This window comes from Chionomys nivalis, chromosome 15, assembly GCF_950005125.1.
Source record: "Chionomys nivalis chromosome 15, mChiNiv1.1, whole genome shotgun sequence".
Lineage (NCBI taxonomy): Eukaryota > Metazoa > Chordata > Mammalia > Rodentia > Cricetidae > Chionomys > Chionomys nivalis.
The window spans coordinates 21,453,685-21,477,060 of NC_080100.1; the positions used below are offsets into that span (position 1 = coordinate 21,453,685).

Consider the following 23,376-nt stretch of genomic DNA (forward strand, 5'->3'; position numbering starts at 1 on the left):
GCGATAATGAAAAAGAGTTTAAGTAGACAAAAGGGCAATGGCCAGACGCTGTGACTTTGACCCACCGTCTCCAACATGAACAGAAGACCAAGCCTAGAATAAACAAACAACCCAGAAAATCATCTTTCTGTAAGTCAAAATTGTAGGAAGCCAACATCAAAATAAATAGACTATTTGTTTTTTTCATTTAGTTGGTGGTTTCTGTTTATGTCCGTAGAACAAAACTGGATCAGAAACTAAAGGTCTGGATTAACATGGGAGTAACAATAGAGAGTTTAGCTCTTGTTACTCAAGATGACAGAAATAGTTGACGAGACAGCACAACTCTGGAGGAGCCAGCCTCCTGTGACAGCTGACTGGCAGGTCGTGCACTTTGGGCCAAGCATCTTTACCAGACCCTTCCACATACATCGGTTTGGATAGAATTGAAGAGGCTCTCCTGGAGGTCAAATACTGTCAGGACCATCTTACCAGCTGAGACATAGATAATAGATGCCCTGGGCTCCTGGGTCTGAGTAACCTCCTTGGCATCCCATTTCTGGTAACCGTTCAGATGAAAGGAAACGGCAAATTCCCACACACTTGATTTTGCTGATATTTCAATCCTCAAATCTGCACATCATGTTTGGTGATTTGATATGGAGATACTGATTGAGTTTGGCTTCCTACGGTGAAATATGAAAGGTATTTGTGAGGAAATGATTACTGATAACCTATAATTGGGATGAGAACGAGCTTCTTTGTTTAAGTACAGAGGTAAGCTAATTGGTACTGGAGTTAGGTTTTTCCCACATATGGCCTTGGCCTGCATCCTTTGCTTCTGGGATTTTGATGAGTCACATTCTTGGCAGTGAGCAGAGCTGATAGGCAGGAATGAAGGCCGAGGGCCATGATGTAGGTTGAGAGCATATGTCAAAATTTGAGTTTAAGACACATTTTTTTCTCATTCACTGATCTCATTATAGCCAGGCACAGCCATGGTTTTACAGCCTGACTCCTTGGACGACCTTTTGAACCCCTGGGCTGCCATGTTTACTGAGGCACCAGTTTTCCCGATGTTTTTATAGTCCAGTGGTTCTTAAACTGTGGATCAAACTTTTTTTGGAGGGGTTAAATGACCCTTTCACAGGGGTTGCATAGCAGATAGATGCATGTCAGATATTTACATTATGATTCATAACAGTAGCTAAATTACAGTTATGAAATAGCAATGAAAAAAATTTTATGATTGGGGGGGTCACCACAACATGAGGAACTGTATTAAAAGGTCGCAGTATACAACATGAAGAATTACATGAAAGGGTTGTAGCATTAGGGAGGTTGAGAACCGCTGATCTAGTCTGTATTCAAAGTGAGCCTGGATCCTATTTGACTACGGGTTTTGACTCCCATAAGAATCTCTGCTCATGGTTAGAAGTTCTCATGATCTGCACTGGTCCTGAAACCAGAGCGAAGCAACAGAGGCCTCTGTTCTGCACTTATTTTAGAAACATGGAAATACAAACATCTGTGGTTTAGTGGGAGCTTCGTAATCAACGGAATAAACACGAATGATTGAAGTGGGGTATACACACTTGGCTCCTCAGGCTAGAGAAGGGTGTGGCAGGGAGCCTTTAAGTACAGTGCGGAGAATTGGGACCTAAAAAAAAATCAAAGAAAGTGTTGCTTAATGGTCCTTGAGGGGCCGGTCACATCAGATGCCTGTACAACTGTGTGCTCACCTCATTCTGCCCCAGTGTGGTGGATGATTTCCATTGTCTCTTTGACTGGAACTGGAATCATCCAAGAGATAAAAGTCTGGTCACATCTGCTCTGGGAGGGATTTTCTTGATTAGGTTGATTGAAGTATGAAAACATGATAATGTGAGCTCACATCAAAATGTGAGTGGCACCTAGCATGATGTGGTCCAGGGGGAAACATTTGCCTTTTCCCTGACTGACTTGGTGACTCAATGATGAGTTCTAGCATGTTCTTTCATTAGTTCATCTACCCCTCTGCGGTTGCCACCACTCCCGCCACTGTCATCCTTCACTGACCCCCCAAAATTCAGATTTTTCAGGTTTCCAATGTGGAGTGAAGACCTATGGCTCTCTAGGACTCTGCCAAGCCTTCACCATCAGAATGGGATTGCTGAGAGCCTCCTGGACCAAACCGCTACTGGGTCCCAGCCAACCCAGGTGGAGACAGGCATTGCTGGACTCTCCAAACCATACTGTGTAAGATAATCTAACAAATTCCTTTTAGTTTATATTAATTCTGTGGTATGGTTCCAGTCCTCTACAGAGTCTAACACACCATGTGACATGGTTCTGGAAAGTTCTGAGAACTGTAGTAAATTATGAATTAGAAAGGGGAAGCACAGAGCTAATGAGATAACTTGTTGAGCTCCATTAAAAGCTCAGCTAGGTGAACTTCCATCATGCATCTGGATCTAGTCACTGCGCAGGAATCCCGAGCCTGTCCACCAGGTTCTCATGAGCAGGCCTGGCTTGTTCAGCCTGTCAATCACAAGGGCCATGCTTTAAGAAAGATGTAGGTGATGCTGGACAGGAATAGGGAGAAGGCCTGGGACCTAGGCTGTTTTATGACTGAAATCCTCAGCATATATGGACCTTCTGTATCCTCTTACCCTGAACCTCACAACTGCCAGAGCAGTGTGGAGCAAGTATTGTTCAAACATCAGAATAGGCAGAGGGATAGCTGTAGGGGAGGCTGCTTGTTTATTTCCCGGCCGCCCAGACTTCAGAAAAAAATCACACAGAAACCTGTATTAATTGTAATACTGTTTGGCCAATAGCTTATCTCTAACTAGCTCTTATAGCCTAAACTAACCCATCTCCATTAATCTGTGCATCATCATGAGGTCGTGGCCTACCGGCAAAGTTTCACTGGGCTCCATCAGAGGCATCTGTCTCCTACAGGTGGCTACATGGCTTCTCCCTGACTCTGCCTATTGTCTCTCTCTCTATATATATCTCTTCCAGCCTGGCTATATTCTGATAAGCCATTGGCTGAAAGCAGCTTCCTTATTAACCAATGAAAACAACACATATACAGAAGGACCAGATATCAACCTCTTGGAGGCATAGTAAGCACCTTTAGAAAAGGTTGGAACTTTCCTTTCTGGACTCCCTAGGCCACACAAGGCTGGGATTTGCAAAGAGCAGGGCTCAAGCTATTGCAGGCCCAGGGCAGATGAACCCATTCTAGTCCACTCAGCTGAGAAGCTGTTGTGTCCTCAATCTCTGGTGCTGGTGGCTGGACACAGCAGTACTCTGGGCCAGTGCTCTTTCGTGTCTCTGGTACTTTGTCCCCCAATCTCAGACTTAACACATACCCCTACTACCATTCCTACAACATCACAGATGGGCTGCTCTCTCATTGCTAAGTACAAACCCCTACTACCGTTCCTGCAGCCACATCCTCCATCACGGATGGGTTGTTTTCTCATTGCTAAGGATGAACCCCTACTACCATGCCTACAACCGCATCCTCCATCACAGATGGATTGCTCTCTCATTGCAAAAGACGACCTCTGCATTCTCTCTTTTACCTTTTCCTCTTGTCTTCCCTAGTCCATTATGAACGTTGTCTCTCCCTCCTTCGTGTTCCATCTCGGTGTACTTGACTGCAATTAATAACTCTGCCTATTTTTAATACATCATCTGCCCAAGGAATAACCTACCAAATGATCTTCTGGTGAAGGTGGACCTTGGAGTTGTGCTATGAGAATACATAAATATAAGCATACGACTGCAATTGTATGAATTAATAGCTGGCTTTTAATTTGATATTTGTCTAAAGAAATAAAATCCTCATGAGGGAGGCATACAGTTATAACAGGTTCATTTCAGATTTCTCCCCTCTCAGGAATCTGAGGATTTAGTTTAAAGGTAACCCTTCTTTATTCCAGAGTTAGATCTCCCTGAAGTAGGAGAGGAGGCAATGGTTGTACTATGGGACTTAAACATAGAATTGGAATATGTGCTTAGAATAAGATCCTATGTTTGATTCTCAGTACTATTAAAACACACACACAAATCTGCAGAGAGATGTATTAATATGTTTGTCATCTTATTTTAACCAGCCTTCTTTTCTGAGGCTCAGTGCCCATTGAAGCAACCACCAGACACATGCAAGCACAGGTTATGCTCCTCAGTGGTTCTCAAAATATTGCAATAAAAGAGCTGATTTCTGGGGCTGTGTAACACATCGGTTTCCCAATCCACATGGGTTAAGGGAAGCTAATCTCCTGATTCATTAGTTCACCTATTGTCTGTAATCTAAAACAGATGAAGACAATCAGCAGAGGACAAGCTGCCGTGCTATGCAGCCTCTCTATGGAGCCCCACGGCTCCATCTGTTGCTTTGATTCTTAGCTATCCCCACCAAGCTGTAGAGAGGTGTTCCTGCTCATTAGGTGATCAGTGCTGGCATTGTTCACCACTCTAATTCTTTCTCACGGGGGCTTCTTTTCCTCTTGAGACTTGACGTTGATTTGAAATGAGAAATGCCAGCTTTGGTTGGCAGGGGAGCAGGTTATCTCTTCAAGGTGGCCACCTGGTTGCAGGCGACTCGTGATAGTCAGGTTCAAGTTTGCAGCCAAGACTAGGACTATGATGGGTGCCATGTGTCACTAGGTAATCTGCTGAAGGTCTACATGACGCTAAACCGGAAGAGGTCCCATGTAGAAGCCGTGGGTGTTTCACTTGCTGGTCCCAGCTCAGGTACCAGTATATCAGAGGACCTGCAGAGGATTCCAGCTGGCAGGAGCTCAAACCACTGGAGCTTACCAAAAAAAAGTCAGACATTATTAAAGACAAGCAAAGTTGGTCCCAAAGAATGTAGAAATGGATTTTCAAGGCTGTTGCAAAAGGCGAGAGACCCCATTGTAATCTGCATTCAACTGTGCTTTGTGTATGACTTACTGGATATTTTAAGGAGGGAAAGTGAAGTATTAGGGAGGGGGGATATGTGAGGACTTGGAAGAATTAAGAAAGCAATAAAAATTATAAGGAACAGGTGGAGGAATGGTCCCTAGTAACTGCTGTGTGTACTTGCTGGCTGGCATTTATCAAATTATGAATTGTGTTCTCTTCCAGGAACTGAAGGACTTGAGCCCTATCCCTCTAGGTAATTACATTTAAAAGGAATGACCTTCAGGCCCCTGGGACTCCTGGGCTGTAAGAGATATTCTTTCCAAAGACAACATGGAAGAATTTATAGTTGTAAGTTTTTAGTACATGCTTTAAGAAAAGGGTCACAAGCCTATGCTAACTGTTCTTTAGAACAAGTAATAAATTCTCTAGCAACCTTGAACTTTACCAAACAGTAATTTGGGTGCAAAGGGTTGTGTCACTATACAGTCTTTGGCTTCTAGAAACCACTCTGGATTTTGATTATAATGGGCAATGCGGAGGTTTGTATGAAGTTATTTGTTTGGTCTTTTCACACTGGTTTGATTGGAACCCTTGGGAATTTTCCTGCCTTAGGCTCCTTAGAGCTGGCACTGCAGATGTGTGCCAACATCCCTAACTTTGGTGGAGTGATCTTTCATCAAGACCCTTTACCATTTTCAGTATCGTGAAGGAGAAATAAGCTGCCGCTCTCGAGTCCTCCCTGACTGAATATACATCCACATAAAGTAGTAGTTCCTGCATTATGTTGGGTGATAGTTTTAGTTGTCCTAGATGTTTTCTGAGTACAAATCAACCTGTCAAGGAGCTGGGATGTTACATCTCTGGAGCCTGGCCTGAAGAATATTCAGCAACATGGGTTCAAACAGGAAGATTCCATCTTTTATGCTTGAAACTCTGCCTATGGCTTAGCCCTAAGATGGTGCTGGGTAGTGCGAACAGGGGTCTTCCAGCAGGAAAAGCAAATCATGACCCATCAAAGCTGTATCAACTATACCGGGAAAAACTCAATTAGCTAACAACTTCCTGAGGGGGTTGTGGTAGGAAACAATACAGTAGAGAAGGGTTTAGCAGCAGTCAGCAGTGGGCTTCTCCCACTGGCTAGACTCTAAGAAGTCATGCCACAGAATGTCAGCAGACCAAACCTCAGAGATCCCTGAATTCAGCCTTAATAATTTCCAACCAAGAAGCCTAAGGCAGAGGAGACACTTAGGGTTTTGATGTGGATAGTCTCCATGATTGAGGAAATGCTGTAAAGTTTTGTATTTTAAAATGCATGCTCCAAACTCCAATGGCTTAAAACCATTTCTCTCAACATTGAATCCCATTAATGAATCAGAACTGCTTTCTGTTCTCTTTTCTCCTTGTTTTCCACATCGCTTGTATGTGAGTAGAGTCATCCTACCTGCATTTCCTCAAGGTCACTAGGCATCCTCCACTGGCCTGCTGTGGCATTAAAAACAAAGGAGCAAATCTCTGCTGCAGATTTTCCCAAAGTCCATTCCATAGTTTTCTGGGGTAGAGCTGAGACCACTGCTCATTTCTCTGCTTCTGGTTCAGACAAAATAGGCCATTTCCTTCCCTAGCACTCGATGTCTCCTTCAAGCACCGGAAAGAACTCAGGGAAATTATTAGTATCAGACATTAGCTGAGAGAACACAGGGCTCCTCCGGCTCATCTGATGGATCCTATGTGAGTGGGCACCTCCAGGATCATTTTGTTCCTAAATAATACTGGCTCCTGAAATTTGTGTGCCTGTTTCTGGAACCTGCAATAAATTGTGCTAGCTACAATGGGAGTCTAGCTCTATGTCTTGGGTCCGAGTGACTCATAAAGTTTAGCTTCCAAAATACTATCTCTCATACGTTAAAACAAGGTCACCTGTTCTTGCTCCTTAGCTTGGCATTTACTATTTAATTAATATGTTTTATTATAACATTTTTTACTTTTGAAATTTTCATATATGTTTACCATGTAGTAAGATCATACAATCCCCCCACTCTTTTCTCCCAAGTCTCCCTATATTTCTCTCCAACATGTCCCCCTCCCAACTTCCTGTCTTCTTTTTCCTAAAAATAAAATTAAAAAAAAAAAAGGAAATTTGTGAAGTCCCATTTAGTGCTGCCCATATGTGCATGAGCTGTGAGAGGTCATCTACTAGAACATAGGAAACACACCAGTTGGAACACTCTCAAGAAGAATGGTTCTCCCTCCCCCGGTAGCTATCATATGCCAGCAGCTCTTCAGTAAGACGTGTGAGACCTGGAGAGCGCCTCCGCCACATAACATGGAAATTTAGATTGGTTTGGTGGTTTGAATAGAAAATGTTCTTTTACAGTCTTGGGCATTTCAACACTTAGTCCTCAGCAGGTGGCGCTGTTTGGGGAGACTTGGGTATTGCCAACTTGTTGGGGGAAGTATGACACAGGGTGGGGGTGGGCTTTGAGATAAAAATATCATGTCTACTTCCGGTTTGCCCTCTCTGTTTTGTGCTTGACATTTAGGATGTGAACTCTCAGCTGCCCGTTTCTGCCAGTATGCCTGAAGTCCACTGCCGTGCTGCCGCCACGACTGTGGACTGGAACCGTAAGCTTGGTCGCTGTGCCACATCACAGCACTAAAGTAACGAATCCAACAGCTTGTAGAGAACCTTACTATCCTATGAAAGCCATCCAGCAGGGAGGAGTCAATTAGAGACTGATTTCTCTACATCCTGTAGTCAAAATATGTGGTGTCTTCAGCAACAAGGACTTATCATCTAGTTATGGTGGAAAACCTGGGGAAATGGCAATAGCCTGTGTTGTTTTGGAGACCTCTGGAGATGCCCTGACTAACAACTTGTAGGGAGGTATTCTGATCTTAGCACGGAGATTTTCATTTAATAACCCTGGTCTTCTGGGAGAGGGCTTCTCCATCTGTGCAGGGTAATTCTGTTTGAATGTTTGTTTAAAGGCATATTTTGGAATTAGATTACTAACTGGAAGATTTCAACAAGGCTTTTCTATACATGCTTGGTTTTAGTTAGCCTACCCGCTACTCCCTTCTCTACCCTGACCCTGTTCAATACACTCTTCTTTCATATAATACATATTCCACTATCCCTGTAGCTACTCTTTACTAGAGTCTATTATATACTTTTTAATTGAGTTGTGAAGTAGTAGCCTTCCGTATTGCTTCTATATACTCTTCCTTTAAATTAGCCCCACCCATTCCCCCATTTCTCCCTTACTCCCACAACACTCCCTGTTTAAACCTCTTTCTCCAGTACCTTAGCTCTCTGGTTTTTTTTGACTTATAATCTACATCTTATCTCATTTAATGCAGGCCTATATTCTTATAAAGTATTACTATGTGTCAGTCAGGTGACTAGGCTAGGAAATAAGAACTATGTCTGCTGGCTGAGGTTAATGGGCCATGTCCTCCACTTTTCCCTTCCCCCCCACTCCTCTTTCCCAACTCAGTGCCCCTCTACAGGGAAACTTTTGCTTCAGCTACCCTGCTGCTTGGTATGGAGGGTGGAGATGTGGAAGGTGGGAAACCTTTTGCATCAGCAACCCACACATACACAAGCCAATGTCCCTATTAGGAAAGCTGGTATTTTGATCTGACTAATTATGTGTACTTTCTGGTGATTAGAGACCTCAGTTGGAAGAGGATGATTAATTCAAACCCTTTAGCATATCATTGTTCCACGATTTTGCTTTTAGCTTATTGCTCTGAGTTTAAAATTGAGATACCGCAGTTCCTAGGCTAGCCCATGGGGTCCGGGGTTAGCTTATGATCACGGTTCCCTTCCAATGCCAGTTTCTTTTGAAAAAATAGTGTTTTTACTATTTTTTTTGAGAATTTAAAACAAAACATACACCCAATGTATTTTGGTTATAGTTATGCCCAACTCCTCCCCCTTAACTCCACTTCATGCTTCTGGACCTTCTCAACTTTATGTCCTTTTTTTTGCATATAAACCCGATTCTAATTTGCACTTCCCATATGCTTTCCATCAGCCCAATGTACTTTAAATCCATATGCAGTTTCTTTTGAGGTCTTTTGATCTATTTTAGCAATCCTTTCCCGGGATTTTAAACCTTAGAGTAAGCTCATTTTTATTTAACTCCATGCCCTGTTACCATCCCAAGGTGATAATTGCTTCAGCACAGGTCTTTTCCAACCTCAAAACAAATGATATTTTGAACCAAACAAAAAGGGAGGTAGCCATAGTGTGGAGTTCCCAGCAGCAGCGCTGGCCCCCACTGATTAGATGGCAGTGACCAGTATTCCTCTACTCCCACTTGTCAAAACCCAGGACATTCCAGACGTTGACATGTGTCTCCTGGGGAACAAAATCTCTCCTGAGATTTTTAAGAGTGCAAAATGTGTAAAATGTGCAGGACACAGCCAGAGTGGAAGCAGGCCTTACTCTTCCTAACAGGACCAGGGTAGGCTTCCTTAGGTCAGAGACATTCGACCAGAATTTTGAAGGGTAAGAAAGAGTTCTCTGGTGGTCATAGAATAGTTTTAAAGGTACAAACAGGGAGGTGTCCCTGTGATTTGGCATTGACTAAACTCATATTTCCTACCAAGTGCATCCTCAAAACTTCTAGGGGTCACCTACCCAGTCCAGCTGGCTCCTTTTCAATGCTTTTGAAAACAATCAATGCTTATATGATTAGTGGGCTCCTTCTCCATAGCAACTTTTTTGCTGCCTGAACTTGGCTCTGCATTGTCTTTGAGAAAGGATTGGCTTCTTTGTGCACACTCTGCTAAATGTGACATTCTTTCTTTTAAGCATTCTGTCACTTAAGATATCAAGAGAGGAAGTCGTGATGTAAGCTGAGGGTCTGACTCCGCCAGATTCAGGATTGTGAGGTATTTTAGGCATCACTTCAGATGATCCTATTTTTTTTAGTTGTTGTATGTGGTTGTATGAATGAAAATAGCTCCCATAGCCCCATAGAGAGTGGCATTATTAGGTGCTATGAGCTTTTTGGAGTAGGTGTGACTTTGTTGGAGGAGTGTGTCACCAAGGATGGGCTATGAGGTTCCAAATGCTCATGCTAGGCCAAGTCTCTCTCTGTCTCTGTCTGTCTGTCTGTCTGTCTGTCTCTCTCTCTCTCTCTCTCTCTCTCTCTCTCTCTCTCTCCTGCCTGTTGCTCCAGATGTAGATCTCTCAGCGACCTCCCCAAGACCATTTCTGCCTGCATGTCCCCGAGCTTCCCACCATGATGATAATGGACTAAACCTCTGGACTGTAACCCATCCCCAATTAAATGCTTTCTTTTATAAGAGTTGCCAGATCATGGTGTCTCTTCACAGCAAGAGAACCCCTCACTAAGACACTGCACATTCATGAGTTAAGTTCGACTCACCTAGGGTATGATTCATTGGGTAATGTACTTGTCTAGGGGTGGGGAAGCAGGGAGTCTAGGGCGAACGTAGGAGGAAAAAATTTACAGCAATTTCTTCCATTGCTAAACTCCATGGTAACACCACAGTGGGTGGTGAGAGCCTCACAATAGGAGTCAATGAATCACAAGGGAACCTCAATGAGTTTGACCATTATTTATTGATGCCACACAAAGACAAGCTATAATTACAATCTGATTTTAATACCGAGGTACTCATCCGGTACATAAGGAGAGGGGAAGCATAGGAACAGAGAAGACAATGAATTAGTCATGTATGTCATACCACCGTTTGGGAGGGCAATGATAGGTAGAAAGATATTTCCCTACCACATTACTTTTACTGACACAATTTAAAATAAAAAATACTTGAATTAAAAACATATTTTATTTAGCAACACGAGTATATCAAATATATTGGATAGGTTATAGCACCAGGAAGCTCATGACATGTGGCCTTTCCCTGGGAAAGCAGATCACTGTGGACTGAGCACCAGATAGCCTGTCCCAGAGCTTCATCTTGAAGTGAGAAAGGAGAAAGCCAAGACTTGTACTCTCTAGGCTTGCAACACATAGCTTTCAGAGAACTTCAGCTAGCTAGATGGAAAGTTAGGGTCTAAAATACTATAAGCCTCAAATTGTGTTTCAGATTCTTGGAGGTTGTTCAAAACAGACTCCCTGAAAGCATTGCATTGGAATGCCAGTGGAGATATAGTTGTCTCCGGAGAACAGGAGGAGGTGTGTATGTGCTCTTGTTTTAGAAAACATATGACTGAACAGTTATTCCTACACAAGAAAGCAATCCTTTGTTACAGGACATGATTCATGACTTGAACAAAGTATTCACAATGAAGTTTCCAGGAAATATTGTTCTCTTATGACACAATACTGCTTTGATGTTCAAGAATTAAATAGCCTATAACTTTTTGGAGAAGAACTAAGTCTACCACTCTGAAAAGCAATGTAAACCCGACGTGATGTATTTAAGCACAAGGTCCTGAGGTGGATCTCTCTGGCTCATGGTAAGTGTGGATCCAGTGTCTTTTGTTCAACTTCTTGCTCACACCTTCAAGAGGTTACTGAAGAAGGACATGGATGAAATAAACCAAGGCTTCATATTTGACCCTGTGAAGACACTACCAGTTCTTGTTGTCAGAGTCATGCTAACATCCAAGGTTCTTCTAGCATCTCAAGCACCAAGGTTCTACAGAAACACCGATAGCCCGTGGTTGAGCAGGTGACAACTGAACAGCAAGCACAAATGACACATGCTATAAAGTCCCACTATGCTAGAAGAAAGGGACAGCCAGGATTGTATTTGAGAACCTGGAGAAAGATCTAGAACAGAGCACCTGGCCAGACCCTCTCCACGGGCTTGTGATGTTCTCCACCACATGGGCACCAAATGACATGGCTTATTTTCTGTATTGGGCAATCTGGCCTAGTTTAACTTGCTGAGGTCAGTAGGAATCCAGGTTTGTTCCTGAGTTCTGCAAGCCTGGTCACACCCAGGACTCTGACGGATTGGATTTTACCCTGTGCTAGAACAGTACCAGGTTAAGTTAAATCCACACGGTTTACTAAATTAACCCATCCGAAAGCCTGGACTACTAGTCTTTGCAAATTTTCTCATTAGAAAAAGTCAGGTTCTCCTCTGCTTCTCCATTCATGCCACTGATAAAATAATGCAAGTATGTCTCTGAAATTTCCATTTCACCAGAGTGTGTCATTGACCAGCAATGTTTATATTTACAGACAAAGTATAAGAAAGTATGCTTACCTACACATAAATTCCCTGGCAAATATGTACTTTCTCCTATTTCTGGTATTCCTTTGAACCTTATCCAAAGCCCAGTGTTTTGTTTTCCACAGGAACTGACTACAATAATACATACCAGTGACTTGGAAAGGAGTTTGAAAGTGCTGGGTGGTAGCAGTGCATGCCTTTAATCCTGGTATTCGGGAGGCAGCGACAGGCAGAGCTTTGTGGGTTGGAGGTCAGCCTGTCTACAGAGTGAGTTCTAGGACGGCTAGGGCTACTCAGAGAAACCCTTTCTCAAAAAGCCAAAAAAAAAAAAAAGAGTTTAAAAACACATAATATATAATGTTGTGTTCATGGTCTCAGAGCAAGTAAAACTGGCTTTAGCCTGCAGCACCATCTCACACAAAACAGAAGATGTCTATCTGGAAGTTCGTATACACTTAGCCATTCATATGACTACTAGCTAATGTCTCTGTTAGCTCCGCTACTGTCTAGGTAGTAGCACCAGATTCAATAGCACCACTCTGCTGAGTGAGCAGCTGGCTCCAGGGAGATGTGGGCGACTACTCCAGAATGAAGATGAATCATATTGGTGCGTAAGCCTACCACTATGTGATCCATCACACGAAGGCATACATTGCTTCAAACCCTGTCAAGGGCTGATTCTGAGCTCTTTCTCTGGGGCTTATCTGTCTGTACACACCCATCTGTCTGGCTTCGGTCCATTGGCTCACCTGGAAATTCACTCTGAGTTTCTAATCACGGCCTACCCTGCCTTCAGTAGGAGGCAGTGTCTGGAATAAGCATTTTAACTTCTATGTCAGTGTTCTGGACCCTCTTGACTTGCCTGGCCACCACAAGGTAGCTTAGCCTTTGTTTCTGTGTGTATGCGTATAAGCATGCATGTGTGTTGCTAGAGATCAAACCTACATACTTGCACATGCTAAATATGAATTCTACCCCAGCTCTCTTTCTCTAGAGGCAAGAGAGTTTTAAAAGTTGCTAATGGGTACACTAAATAGATCATCTCTCCTACTTTTTAGATTCTTCTACCTAAACTACAAATTTCTACTAAATTCCTACACTTAATAAAATTTATCTGAATCTTTGAAGTGATTTAACCTGTAACCTCACTTTTCCTCTCTGGAGAGATTGGTTGATTGACAGCCATCACTCTAGTTATAGGAGTTTGGGTGCATGATCCGTTTGCACTGGGAGGATGGTAGGACCTGAGGTCATGACCCAGACAGAATGAAGCAGGACAGGAGAGAGAAGGGCAGTCATCTGTTCTGTGGAAGCCAGGAAAATTCAGAGAAAAAAAAAAAAGGTTGCATTTTCTCTCTTATGCTAGCAAGAAGTTGATTTGCGTTCATTTGCAGTTTTAGGACTTTCAATAGAAACTGGGCTGAAGTCAGAGGTGACTTCTGGAGCACTGCTCTGATCGCTTTGGGCTGCATGGACATCTGTGCATCTTTCTCAGTCTCAAATCTCCACGGTCTCTCCCAAGATTTGAGGCTTCCAGTTGTGAAGTCCTGCTGGGATGGAGGGGAGACTGAGGGCCAGCTGGCACTTCTTCCTGTCCTTAGTAACTACTGAGTGACTGTTCCAAAAAATTGCCCTGGCCGCTACCCAAGGAGGATATATACATGAAGACAAATTAAAAGGATTATCTCTTCCCTGGGTAAGTGTGGCTCTGCTTCTTGATACTCTTGAGGTAGTTTGGGAAAAACCTGTTCTCTACTTTTATCTTTAAAGGGGAGAAGACATCTTTTTCACAGACTTGCCTAATCTGGTACTTTCCCAGGAACTCATCTCAGTTGCTGCAGAATTCTCTCAAATACCTTGTCTTCCTATCAGGGAGCAGCTAGCACCAAGCTTTCTGTGAAGAACATTTTGTGGCTAGACAAGCACACCACATTTTGTTGTGACCCAAAGTTGAACCTAGAATGTGTAAAGTGAAGTATTAATGAAGTGACCTTCTGGACCATGTTCTTGGGCAGCGGGCTGGGGAGGTTGATGATGGTAGCATCGTTCTAGAGGGGGCCATGAGTTTGGAGCAACTGCTGTTTTCTCTGCCTCTGGGTATGGACGCTCTGTGTCTGCGGACATGAGAGGCAGCACTGGGCTCTCACTGAGGGCACAGAGCATTTCCCCATGGATTTCAGCGTCTGGCAGAAGCTGGTGGAAAGCCTGTCCTTCGTGCACGTTAAATCTGTAGGAGATGAAAACAATAAGAGACAAATCAGCTAGCACAGAGACCCTCCCCTGGTCATCGCACAGGGAATGAGAGGCTGCGAAGTGCTCAGCCCTAAACAGGTCCTACACCTCACAGCCCTCCCCACAAGGCTCAGGGATGTCTGAGGAAGAGAAGGAAGGTTGTAGTAGCCAGAGGGGGTGCAAAACATGAAGGAAACAGTGCTTTCTAGACGCAGCAGGGCCATGGCACATTTGAACTCACAGCATTGTAACAGCATCACAAGATCTGAGCAAGCTCCAGCCAGAGCAAAAAACCCACACTAGAAAAAGGAAATGGGCATGAAATCCCACCACCAGCTGAGGGTGATTAACCCTAATAGCTGCTAGGAAAGAGTCAATTTTCATTAATGATGTGACCCCTGTTGGTTTGTCCACACCATGGGGCAGGTTCCCACATCCAAGACTAGATAAACAACTGGCCTCTGAAGGGTTCATCAAGAATAAAATTTAATTCAAGGGCAATTTGTGGGCAACCTTATAGCTAGAAGAAACATGCCTGTAGGTGCAGCTTTTGGGGGAAGTACGTTTTCAGGGTAGCTCTGATCCCTTGTGACCTCAAAAGTTCTAGATAAGGCCTGACCATTCCCACTCTGTCCTTTAAATACACAAACTAGAAAGCAAAATTGGTCTCTTTCTCAATAAAAGGAACCAGAGAATCTGTGCACATCTCTTCTCTTCTCTTCTCTTCTCTTCTCTTCTCTTCTCTTCTCTTCTCTTCTCTTCTCCTCTCTTCTCTTCTCCTCTCCTCTCTTCTTTCCTCTTCCCCTCTTCCCTCCCCTCCCCTTTCTTCCTCTTTTTTCCTCTTCCAGGGACTCTAAGGTTTAGCTTTTGCTGCACTGGCACTGATAGTTGGGTAAAACAAATTGAACTCAACAGTGAAGAAATAAGAAGACTCAAATTTGGAGTGGGAAGGGATGGGAGTGTGGAGAAGTTGATTAGGGAAGAAGAGTTGGGGGAGAGGGGGTAAAATATTCAAAATACATTTATGAAATCCTCAAAGAAATAGTAAAAATGTTTTAAAACATCCAAAGGCTAGCCTTTGTAGTTGAAAAGCACAACTTCTATTAATGTAATATGTTCCATATCTACCAAGAAAGGATCATAGCAACTCGTCCTAGTAGATATTTAAAAAACTAGCAAGTATCAGACATTGTAGAGTGTTTGTATTAAGAAGTAAAATGGTCTATAAGAAAGCAATGAATTTTGTGTGAACTCATACTAGATCTTACATGACAGATATAGGGTGTTCATTGTGATACCTATCTGGCAAGAATCTTGGTATTGAATAATTTGCTTTCAAAGTTTCTTGGTATATATGGGGTCAAGAAAAATGGTTGGCCCCTTAAGTCAAAGAATGTCTTGCAACCGTTCTTCCCCGTTGCCTCTCTATGAGTAAGCGTGAAGCGAGTGATTAACTTGTGCTGTGCTTACCATTGCTGGTGAGTGCAATTCGTTGTTATTTACACCAGCTGCCAGCTAACTGTGAGTCACAATCTAGTCAGCGTGAGAGTTCAAGATGAAGAGTATGTTTACATTTAATTCAGTTTTGATTACTATTTTATTGTCCAGCAATAGGACAGTTAAAGGTAATCTACATATAGCTAAAGATGACCCATTATAACAGGCATGATTGAAGTAGACCAGATGGTGCCTTCCATTTTATAAAAGCCACATCATAGGAGGGGTTCAATAATGTCAGCATTTTAAAAATGGTTTAATAAGAAAGTGATAGGATGAAATAAAAAGATCTTCAAATTGGCTCTTTAATCTATGGCATAATGCTCTTCGGATTCTAACTGGCACTGGATCATCCATGAAGTGTTTCAGCACATGGTCTGACTCAGTAGGGCTGTGGTGATTATGGTCTGAGATCCACTCTTTGTAGCAAACTTCTGGCAGACACCAATCAGCTTGTCCAGGCACCACACTTTGAGCAGTAAGAGCTTGGCAGCTCTGGATACGAGCCCTAACTGGTTTCTTTTTGTATTTCCAGGGATGACAATGGAAGCCACCTTCAGGTGCAATGATCACAAAGAAACAATGGGTGATAAATCTTATTTACAGTATTTATCCCCCAGGATTTCGGGATCAGGATTTCCAAGCCAGATTTCTCTTGGCCTCCTCACCTACACAGCAAACAAGGCACAGGCCATGATCACTTAAGGGATTCACAATGCCTGTAACAAACATATCCTACCCCAAACTCATGACTTTCAGCCATTCCCAATCTCGGCCTGACACAGCAACTTCGCCATCTCTATCACCCAGTTAAGAAATGCAGGCACTGGCTTTTTCTCTCCTTCCTCGTGCCACAAACTCCAGCTCTTGCAAATAGCAGTTATCTCTCATTTCTTTCTCTCTGCATTTCTCTTGTTCATTCCCCATGTACCCTTTACATGGAGTAAACTGCAGTCTCCTAACTGGAATCTCCTTCCCTCCCTTCCTTCCTCCCTCCCTCCCTCCCTCCCTTTCTCCCTCCCTCCCTTATTACCATTAACTTAAAAATATTTGACTTTATAGTCACAGCTTTTCTCCCTTCCCTTTCTTTCCTCTATACCCTCCTATATACCCCTCCGTTCTCTCTTTCAAACTCATGGTTCCTTTTTGCATTAATTGTTATTACATGCACACATGTATATATAAATACAGATAGATTCCTAAATATAACTTGCTTACTATGTATAATGTTACTTGCAATGTATGTTTTTATTCTGACCACTTGATTTTGGATAGCCAGTATGTGTGTTCTTCCCTGGATAAGACACTTCCTCCCACTCCCAGCATTTCTCAGTTGCCTGTGTTCTTTGTACATGGTTAAGGCTTCTAGGGCTTTTCCATCAATGCTGGCAAACACCTAAGGCCCAGGGAACATTGCGGAAGAGGGGACAGCAACACTGTAAAAGCAAGACCAGGGAGTTTGCTGTGAGATTGTGTCATATAGTAATGTCAGAAGCTACACACAGAAAGTCTCACCAACATGACTTCCTAAACTGGAGCTGAACGAGGATGACACCATTGGTCGTGCCAGAAGCAAATTCTTTCCTTTTCTGCCCTCCTTTGGGCACTTCAGCAGCTCCTTTCTGCCTCAGAGAGGAAAAAGCACAACTCGTACCAGTGGGTTCCGTGTGTTCATTACTAGTGGAGCTTGGGGCTGCTTCTCAACTCTGTCATTCCCTTTCCTTGTGTTTGTGTCCTTGACTTAGCTTCACCCAGCCTTTCTCCTGAGTGTTCCAGAACTTGAAATGTCTCCAGGCTCTCCCAGATGAGGTTAGACCCAAACTCTCATGTCTACACAGCAAGTGCTTTTGTCCCCTGAGCTAGCTCTCTGTCCTTCTCCAGCTCGTTAATTTAGAGATTCTATAGCCAATGGAGAAAAGATATCACAAAAATGGACATAAAAGCTTGTGTTTGAATCTACTCATTTATAGATAAAGAAATTTCAGTCTACTGGCATAAAATAACTTGTCTGAAGGAAGTAACAGCTGTTTCAGGATGAAGTACTTGTCTTCTGAGACAAGGTCTCATTATTTAGCTTATTCTGGCCTTTAGCGCCCAGTCTCCCTACTTGAGTGCTGGATTACTGGTATATGTTGCCAAACCAGATTAGGCATTTTTTCAAACCATATTTATTATTTTGATGTATATGCATGTTACCTGCCTGCGTTTATGTGTATCATGTACATGTAGGAGCCTGGAGAAGGACATTGAGCCACCTGAAACTAGTTACCGGTAGCTGTGAGCCTCTGATGTGGGTGCTAGAAACCAAATCTGGGTCCTCTGTAAGAGCAGCAAGTGCTCTGAGCTGTCTCTATACGCTCAGGATTTGTCTTTTTAAGTATATTGAATACATGTTTAAAGTCTTTACAAGAAGTCTGTAAGGTTTGGGTTATTTTCCTCCTTATACCCTAAAAGAACACACAACTCAGAGTTTAAAAAAAACTTTCTAAAGTTACGTAGATGGAAAGTTACTGCTCTGGAATGGGAAATGACTGCTGCCCATTTTCAAAGCTGGGGTCTCTCTTCTGAAGACATGTGGCATGCCATATATGAAAAAGACACCCAGGTTCTGCTATCAACTCAGCGTGTGTCACAAACATACCACGGGTAACCTCCCCAGGCCACTCTGCGGTACACCTAAAATGATTAAAGCGGTTCTGTCAGATGTTACGTTTTCAGCTATGTGGTAGGGGATGCTGGAGATTGGACCCAGCACCATGAACACGGTGGGTAAGTGCTCTGCCTCTGACCCAGCCCCACCCTAAACCGGATGCTTTTGAAAGTGAATTGAACGTAGCCAAAGTGCTGATTGTTCATGACTCCTCCGTCTCTCCCTCCTCCCCTACACAATTCCAAGCTTCTCTCCTTTAATTCCAAGACACTCGGACTCTAAGAAAGAATGCTCACAGACTGCCAGAAGAACTCCTTTGTCTCTAGTATAAGTTTTAAATGCTAGCAAAATCTATTCTTCTGAGGTAGCCTTTGGTCAGTGAGTAGAAAGTCCAGGAATGTGAGCATTCTTCCTGGGCTCAGGAGAAGATGGCATTTAGGGATATATACCTCATAATACTGGAGGTCTCTTGTAGGCCAAGCTGCACTCTGTACCTGGACCATCCTAGCTGTGCCTGTTTCATTTTACGTCATGCTTCTCTCGCTCCCTAATTGTCTTCCCTGAGAGCATGACTTTTATGAATCCCTTGCATGAACATATATGCAACGCTTCACTTCAGAGCTGAGCTGTTTCTGGGCAACCTGACCTAAGACAGTATACTTAGATTTATAGATCATTCTGTACCTGGATGGGTTCTTGAGAAAGGCTAGAAAACCTCTCAGTCTTTGAAAAAACAAAGTAATTCTTATCTGTGTGATAAGACATCAGTGTAAATATGCTCTGAGACAGGAAATCAGATGTGGTAATTCCTCAAGGAATCACTCAGAAGTTATTAAATCACATCCCCTGCTCTCATAATGTGTATGAGGGTATACCTGCCTGAGTTCCTGCCTTGCCTCTTCAGCAAAGGAGTCAGAAAACTTTCCACAAGCTGAATCACGAAGGATGACTTACTCATGCAAAGAGGTCTCCACCACCGCGGCCCTGCCCCACCTGAGCAACCAGTCACTTACCAGCGCTCGTTCTGCAGGCTTGCTGGTTACATTTTTGGAATTCTGGGGGTCTGAGTTCATGGTCACAGTGGCACTGGTGATCTTCAGTTGTACTGTTTTCTGAGGGGATACAGCGAACGGTCCTCTTCTGAGAGCCACCGCCACAGGAAGCGGTACACTGAAAGAGACACAGAAAGAGTCACAGTTCCTCCCAAACACTACCAAGGGAGCATCTCTAACCCCATCACAGTCAACTGAGAGAATGTCTAAGTTCAGCTCTTTGGAGATAGGCCCACTGTGAGATCAAGTTGTAATAAACACTGCGCCACCATAGTTGAAATCCAAATCAATCCACGATGTGAGTTTGGGAAGAGCCCCGTCCTAGAGGCGGTTGACATGACTTTAACTCAATGTGCTAGTGGGTTCTCTGTAGAATGAGTTTCTTTTTCCCACATTTGAGAATGCCCTGCCAGTCCTATCACACAGCTACAATATTGGGTCCAGTTACCCATGCTAGTACCATGGGACCATGCCAACTCTACCATATTTGACTCACCCAGGGGAAAGTACTTGGATCACTGTGGGTCAGTTGGTCACTTTGTTGGCAATTTGCAACAGACATGGAAAGAAATTCAATTTTAGCGTGAGTGGTGCAAAAGTGAGTGTGGTTGGTGGCTACACTTCCTGCCAAGAAGCAGGAGGATAAGAAACCAGAAGTCAGAACCTGTGAGTGGGATGGAGCACACCTTTGAGGAGGAATGAAAATGAAAGATGGTTTTCAGGGTACAGTCTTGACTCTGACTAAAACTCTCAACACCAACGGTCATTTTGACATTGATATATGACAAACATTCATTCATCTCGATATTATCAATACGTGATGGGAAACCTAAGGAGAAAGGCTGAACTGGAAGAAAATAGAAGGGAATCTCACTGTTTAGGTCATGGTGTTTTCCAGTTTCTCGGGTCGAGTACTGATTTGGGGCTAGAGGTCAAGCACGGGAAGAAGGGGTGCCGCTGTTAGGAAGATGAGAGTTGTGTGTGAAAAGGGGGAGCCGGAGAGAAACAATGGGCAACGGACACTGCGCTGAATAAAGACTGTAGCGCATATAGGGCAGACATGGGTCTACAGGTCTTTGAATCTCAGTCTTGCTGGGCCATGATTGCTCTCCAGCCCCACTGATATAGAAACCGCTGCAATGGCAGGATTGGGCTCCCGCAGCAGTGGCTGAGTCTCTGGCTTATGGAAGCAACTTTTTTGAGGCAATTCCTAAGAATGTAATAAATTGTGACTATTTTCTTATTTTATTTGTGGTAAAATATATAGAGGACCCATAAAATTTTCTATTTTAAGCTTGCACACGCACGCACACACACACACCCTTTTCTGTTTTGTTTTTGAGATACCGTCTTGCATAGCTCAGCTGGCCTTCAATTCATGGTCATCCGGCTTCCAAGTGCTGGTGTTCCAGGTGCACGCCACTGCACCCCCTCCACTTTAAGTCTTGTTCAGTACACAGTGCAGCAGCCTTGAGAACATTCTCGGTGTACACCAAGCATCTACTGAACTTTTTCATCTTATCAAACTGAAACTGCATTTTAAAACATCTTATCATCTTTCATCTCTACCCCAGCTCCTGGAGAACACCTTTTCTATCTTTTTAATCTCCTTTGATCACTGTAGGAATCTCACTGAGTAGAATAAGACAGTTGCCTGTTTGTGACCAACTTATTTCAATTAGCATAATTACTTCTAGTTCATCTATGCCACAGTGTGTGGATTTCCCTTCTAAGGTGACATAATGCCCCATTTCTGTCTGTCCCACATTACTTTTACATTCATTCATCAAGGGACATCTGTGCCAGTTCCATATTTTGGCTTCTCTGATGCGCATACACATGGTTTTTTATTTTATACTACGATTTGTTATTTTTTAGACTTATCTTTTTTATACGAGCAAAACTTCCCAGAACAGAATCAAGTTCCCCATTCTCCACGTTTTACAGCAATCAGTATGATTTTCAATGAATATTCACTGTCTACGTGGCTCAAAAGGTGGCTGAAGAGAAAAGTTATTACACTGAGAAGAGTCTATTTGCCACTTGAGATATTATTGGAGGCCCAGAATACTAGATAAGGCAATTTCCCGACTGAGACACCACCAATCAGCTCTGAAGGCGGCTCACAAAATCTCATTTCTCGCTGAGACCTCTTAGATAGGTGACAGATGACAAATGGGACTTTTCTTAATGTCTACACCTCTATTTTATTTTACTGTATATAAAGCATGAAACATAATAGCGATCAGCATGGGATCTCATGGTTGAATTAGATAGAGTTTTCTGTGACTAAATCTAAAGTTAATTTTAGTCAGTCAGTTCACCTCAAATCTCCCACAGGTATTGGCAAGAAAGAATGAAATAACTACTCAGATAAAACATGCAGGATCAATAAAAGTCTGTAACAAAGGTCAGAAGGAAGAAAGATGAAAAATAATTAAGCCAGATTCTGGAAGAGTCCTGGACTAGGGCTTTGGGGAATTGGGATTTCTGGCTGTTTATCATCCTGGATAATTTAATCCTCCTTTCTTTTTCTTCATTTATATGATCAGATTGTTTCATAGAGACCAAGTGTAGTCATTTGGTTTCCTATTCCCATGATAAACACTGACCAAATCCATCATCCAGGGAAGCCAGGGCAGAAACCTGGAGGCAGAAACCGAAGCAGAAGCCATGGAGGAATGATGCTTACTGGATTTCTCTGAAGCTTGCTCAGTTTGCTTTCTTACACAACCAAGGACTGCCTGCCCAGGAGTGGCACCATCCACAGTAGGCTGAGCTCTCTCACTTTAATCATGAATCTATTTACTATAGAACTCAGTCAGGTAGGCTGGGATAGGGAACTTTCGTTCCTCCACATCATTAATGAGACAGTGTTATTTATGCAACCAATAAACCTTGGGAAGATAATAAATCTTGCTCTCAGTTACAGTTTAATTATTTTGTTTACTTCTCTATCAAATAGGCTGGCCATCTGGCAAACTGCTTTGTGGGGCAGAAGAAAGGTCCAAACTTACAAAGTCAGACTAAACCTAAAGCTTCAAGACATAAGAGACTGTATTTATGTCTAAAAAAAAATGAGTGAACCCAAAGACTTGGGACCCAAAATAACCTCTCCTTGGGTCTTGTGCCTCTGGAACATTTGTTATTTGATCTTGTCTCTTTAAAAAGTATTTGACATTCTTGTCTCTTCTAAACTTCAGATAATGAACACGGGCTCACAGCAGCTATGAAACAACTTTCAGCAGACCTGGAAGTGGTACTTAGGGGATGAGCAATGAATGTGGAGCGCACGGAAACACATTACAGACCAGTAAGTATGGTGAATATCCATAAATCCAAAGGGAAATTAATGTTGAATCTAAGGTAGAGTGGCCAAAAGGTGACTTAGAGGTTATGGATACTTTCTGCTCTTCCAAAAGACTCAAGTTCAGGACCCACCATTCACATGAGGTGCTTACAACCCCCTGTAACTCCAGCTCTGGGGTATTCCATATCTCTACCCTCCAAGGGCATTGCACTCAGGCATGTACACCCACCTGTATGTAGACACTCATGTAGATGCATAAATAAAAAATAAGGCACAGTTGCTATGAAGGGGAAAATGGGAAAAATGGTAGGGAGAGAGTTACCTGGGGATCAGGGAGGGAGGACAACTCAGAAGGTTAGGGAAGAGGTGGGGATAAATAACACTAAAAATGTTTGGAAGTGACATAGAGAATCATAGTATTTTATGTTTACATAATAAATAAATACACATATATATCTATATAATATAATTGAAATTGCCACTTGGGGTAACAGTGATCCCTTCAAAACTACACCGTCTAACAAAAACCTCAGTTCCAGACAAGTCAGGGGAGCGCAAGGGATCCTCTC

The 23,376-nt window shown here is 43.0% G+C and overlaps 1 protein-coding gene across 1 annotated transcript in view; it reads right to left on the minus strand.

The window, feature by feature from the left end:
- Positions 1-13,724: 13,724 nt before the first annotated feature.
- Positions 13,725-23,376, minus strand: part of Adamts12 (ADAM metallopeptidase with thrombospondin type 1 motif 12) — a 229,743-nt gene continuing 220,091 nt past the window's right edge. The window contains exons 23-24 of the mRNA XM_057789662.1: positions 19,459-19,615; positions 13,725-14,293 (exon numbers count right to left, since the gene is read on the minus strand). Coding sequence (XP_057645645.1) covers positions 14,115-14,293; positions 19,459-19,615 — 336 coding nt within the window. The 3' untranslated portion in view covers positions 13,725-14,114. The remainder of the gene's footprint in view (positions 14,294-19,458; positions 19,616-23,376) is intronic.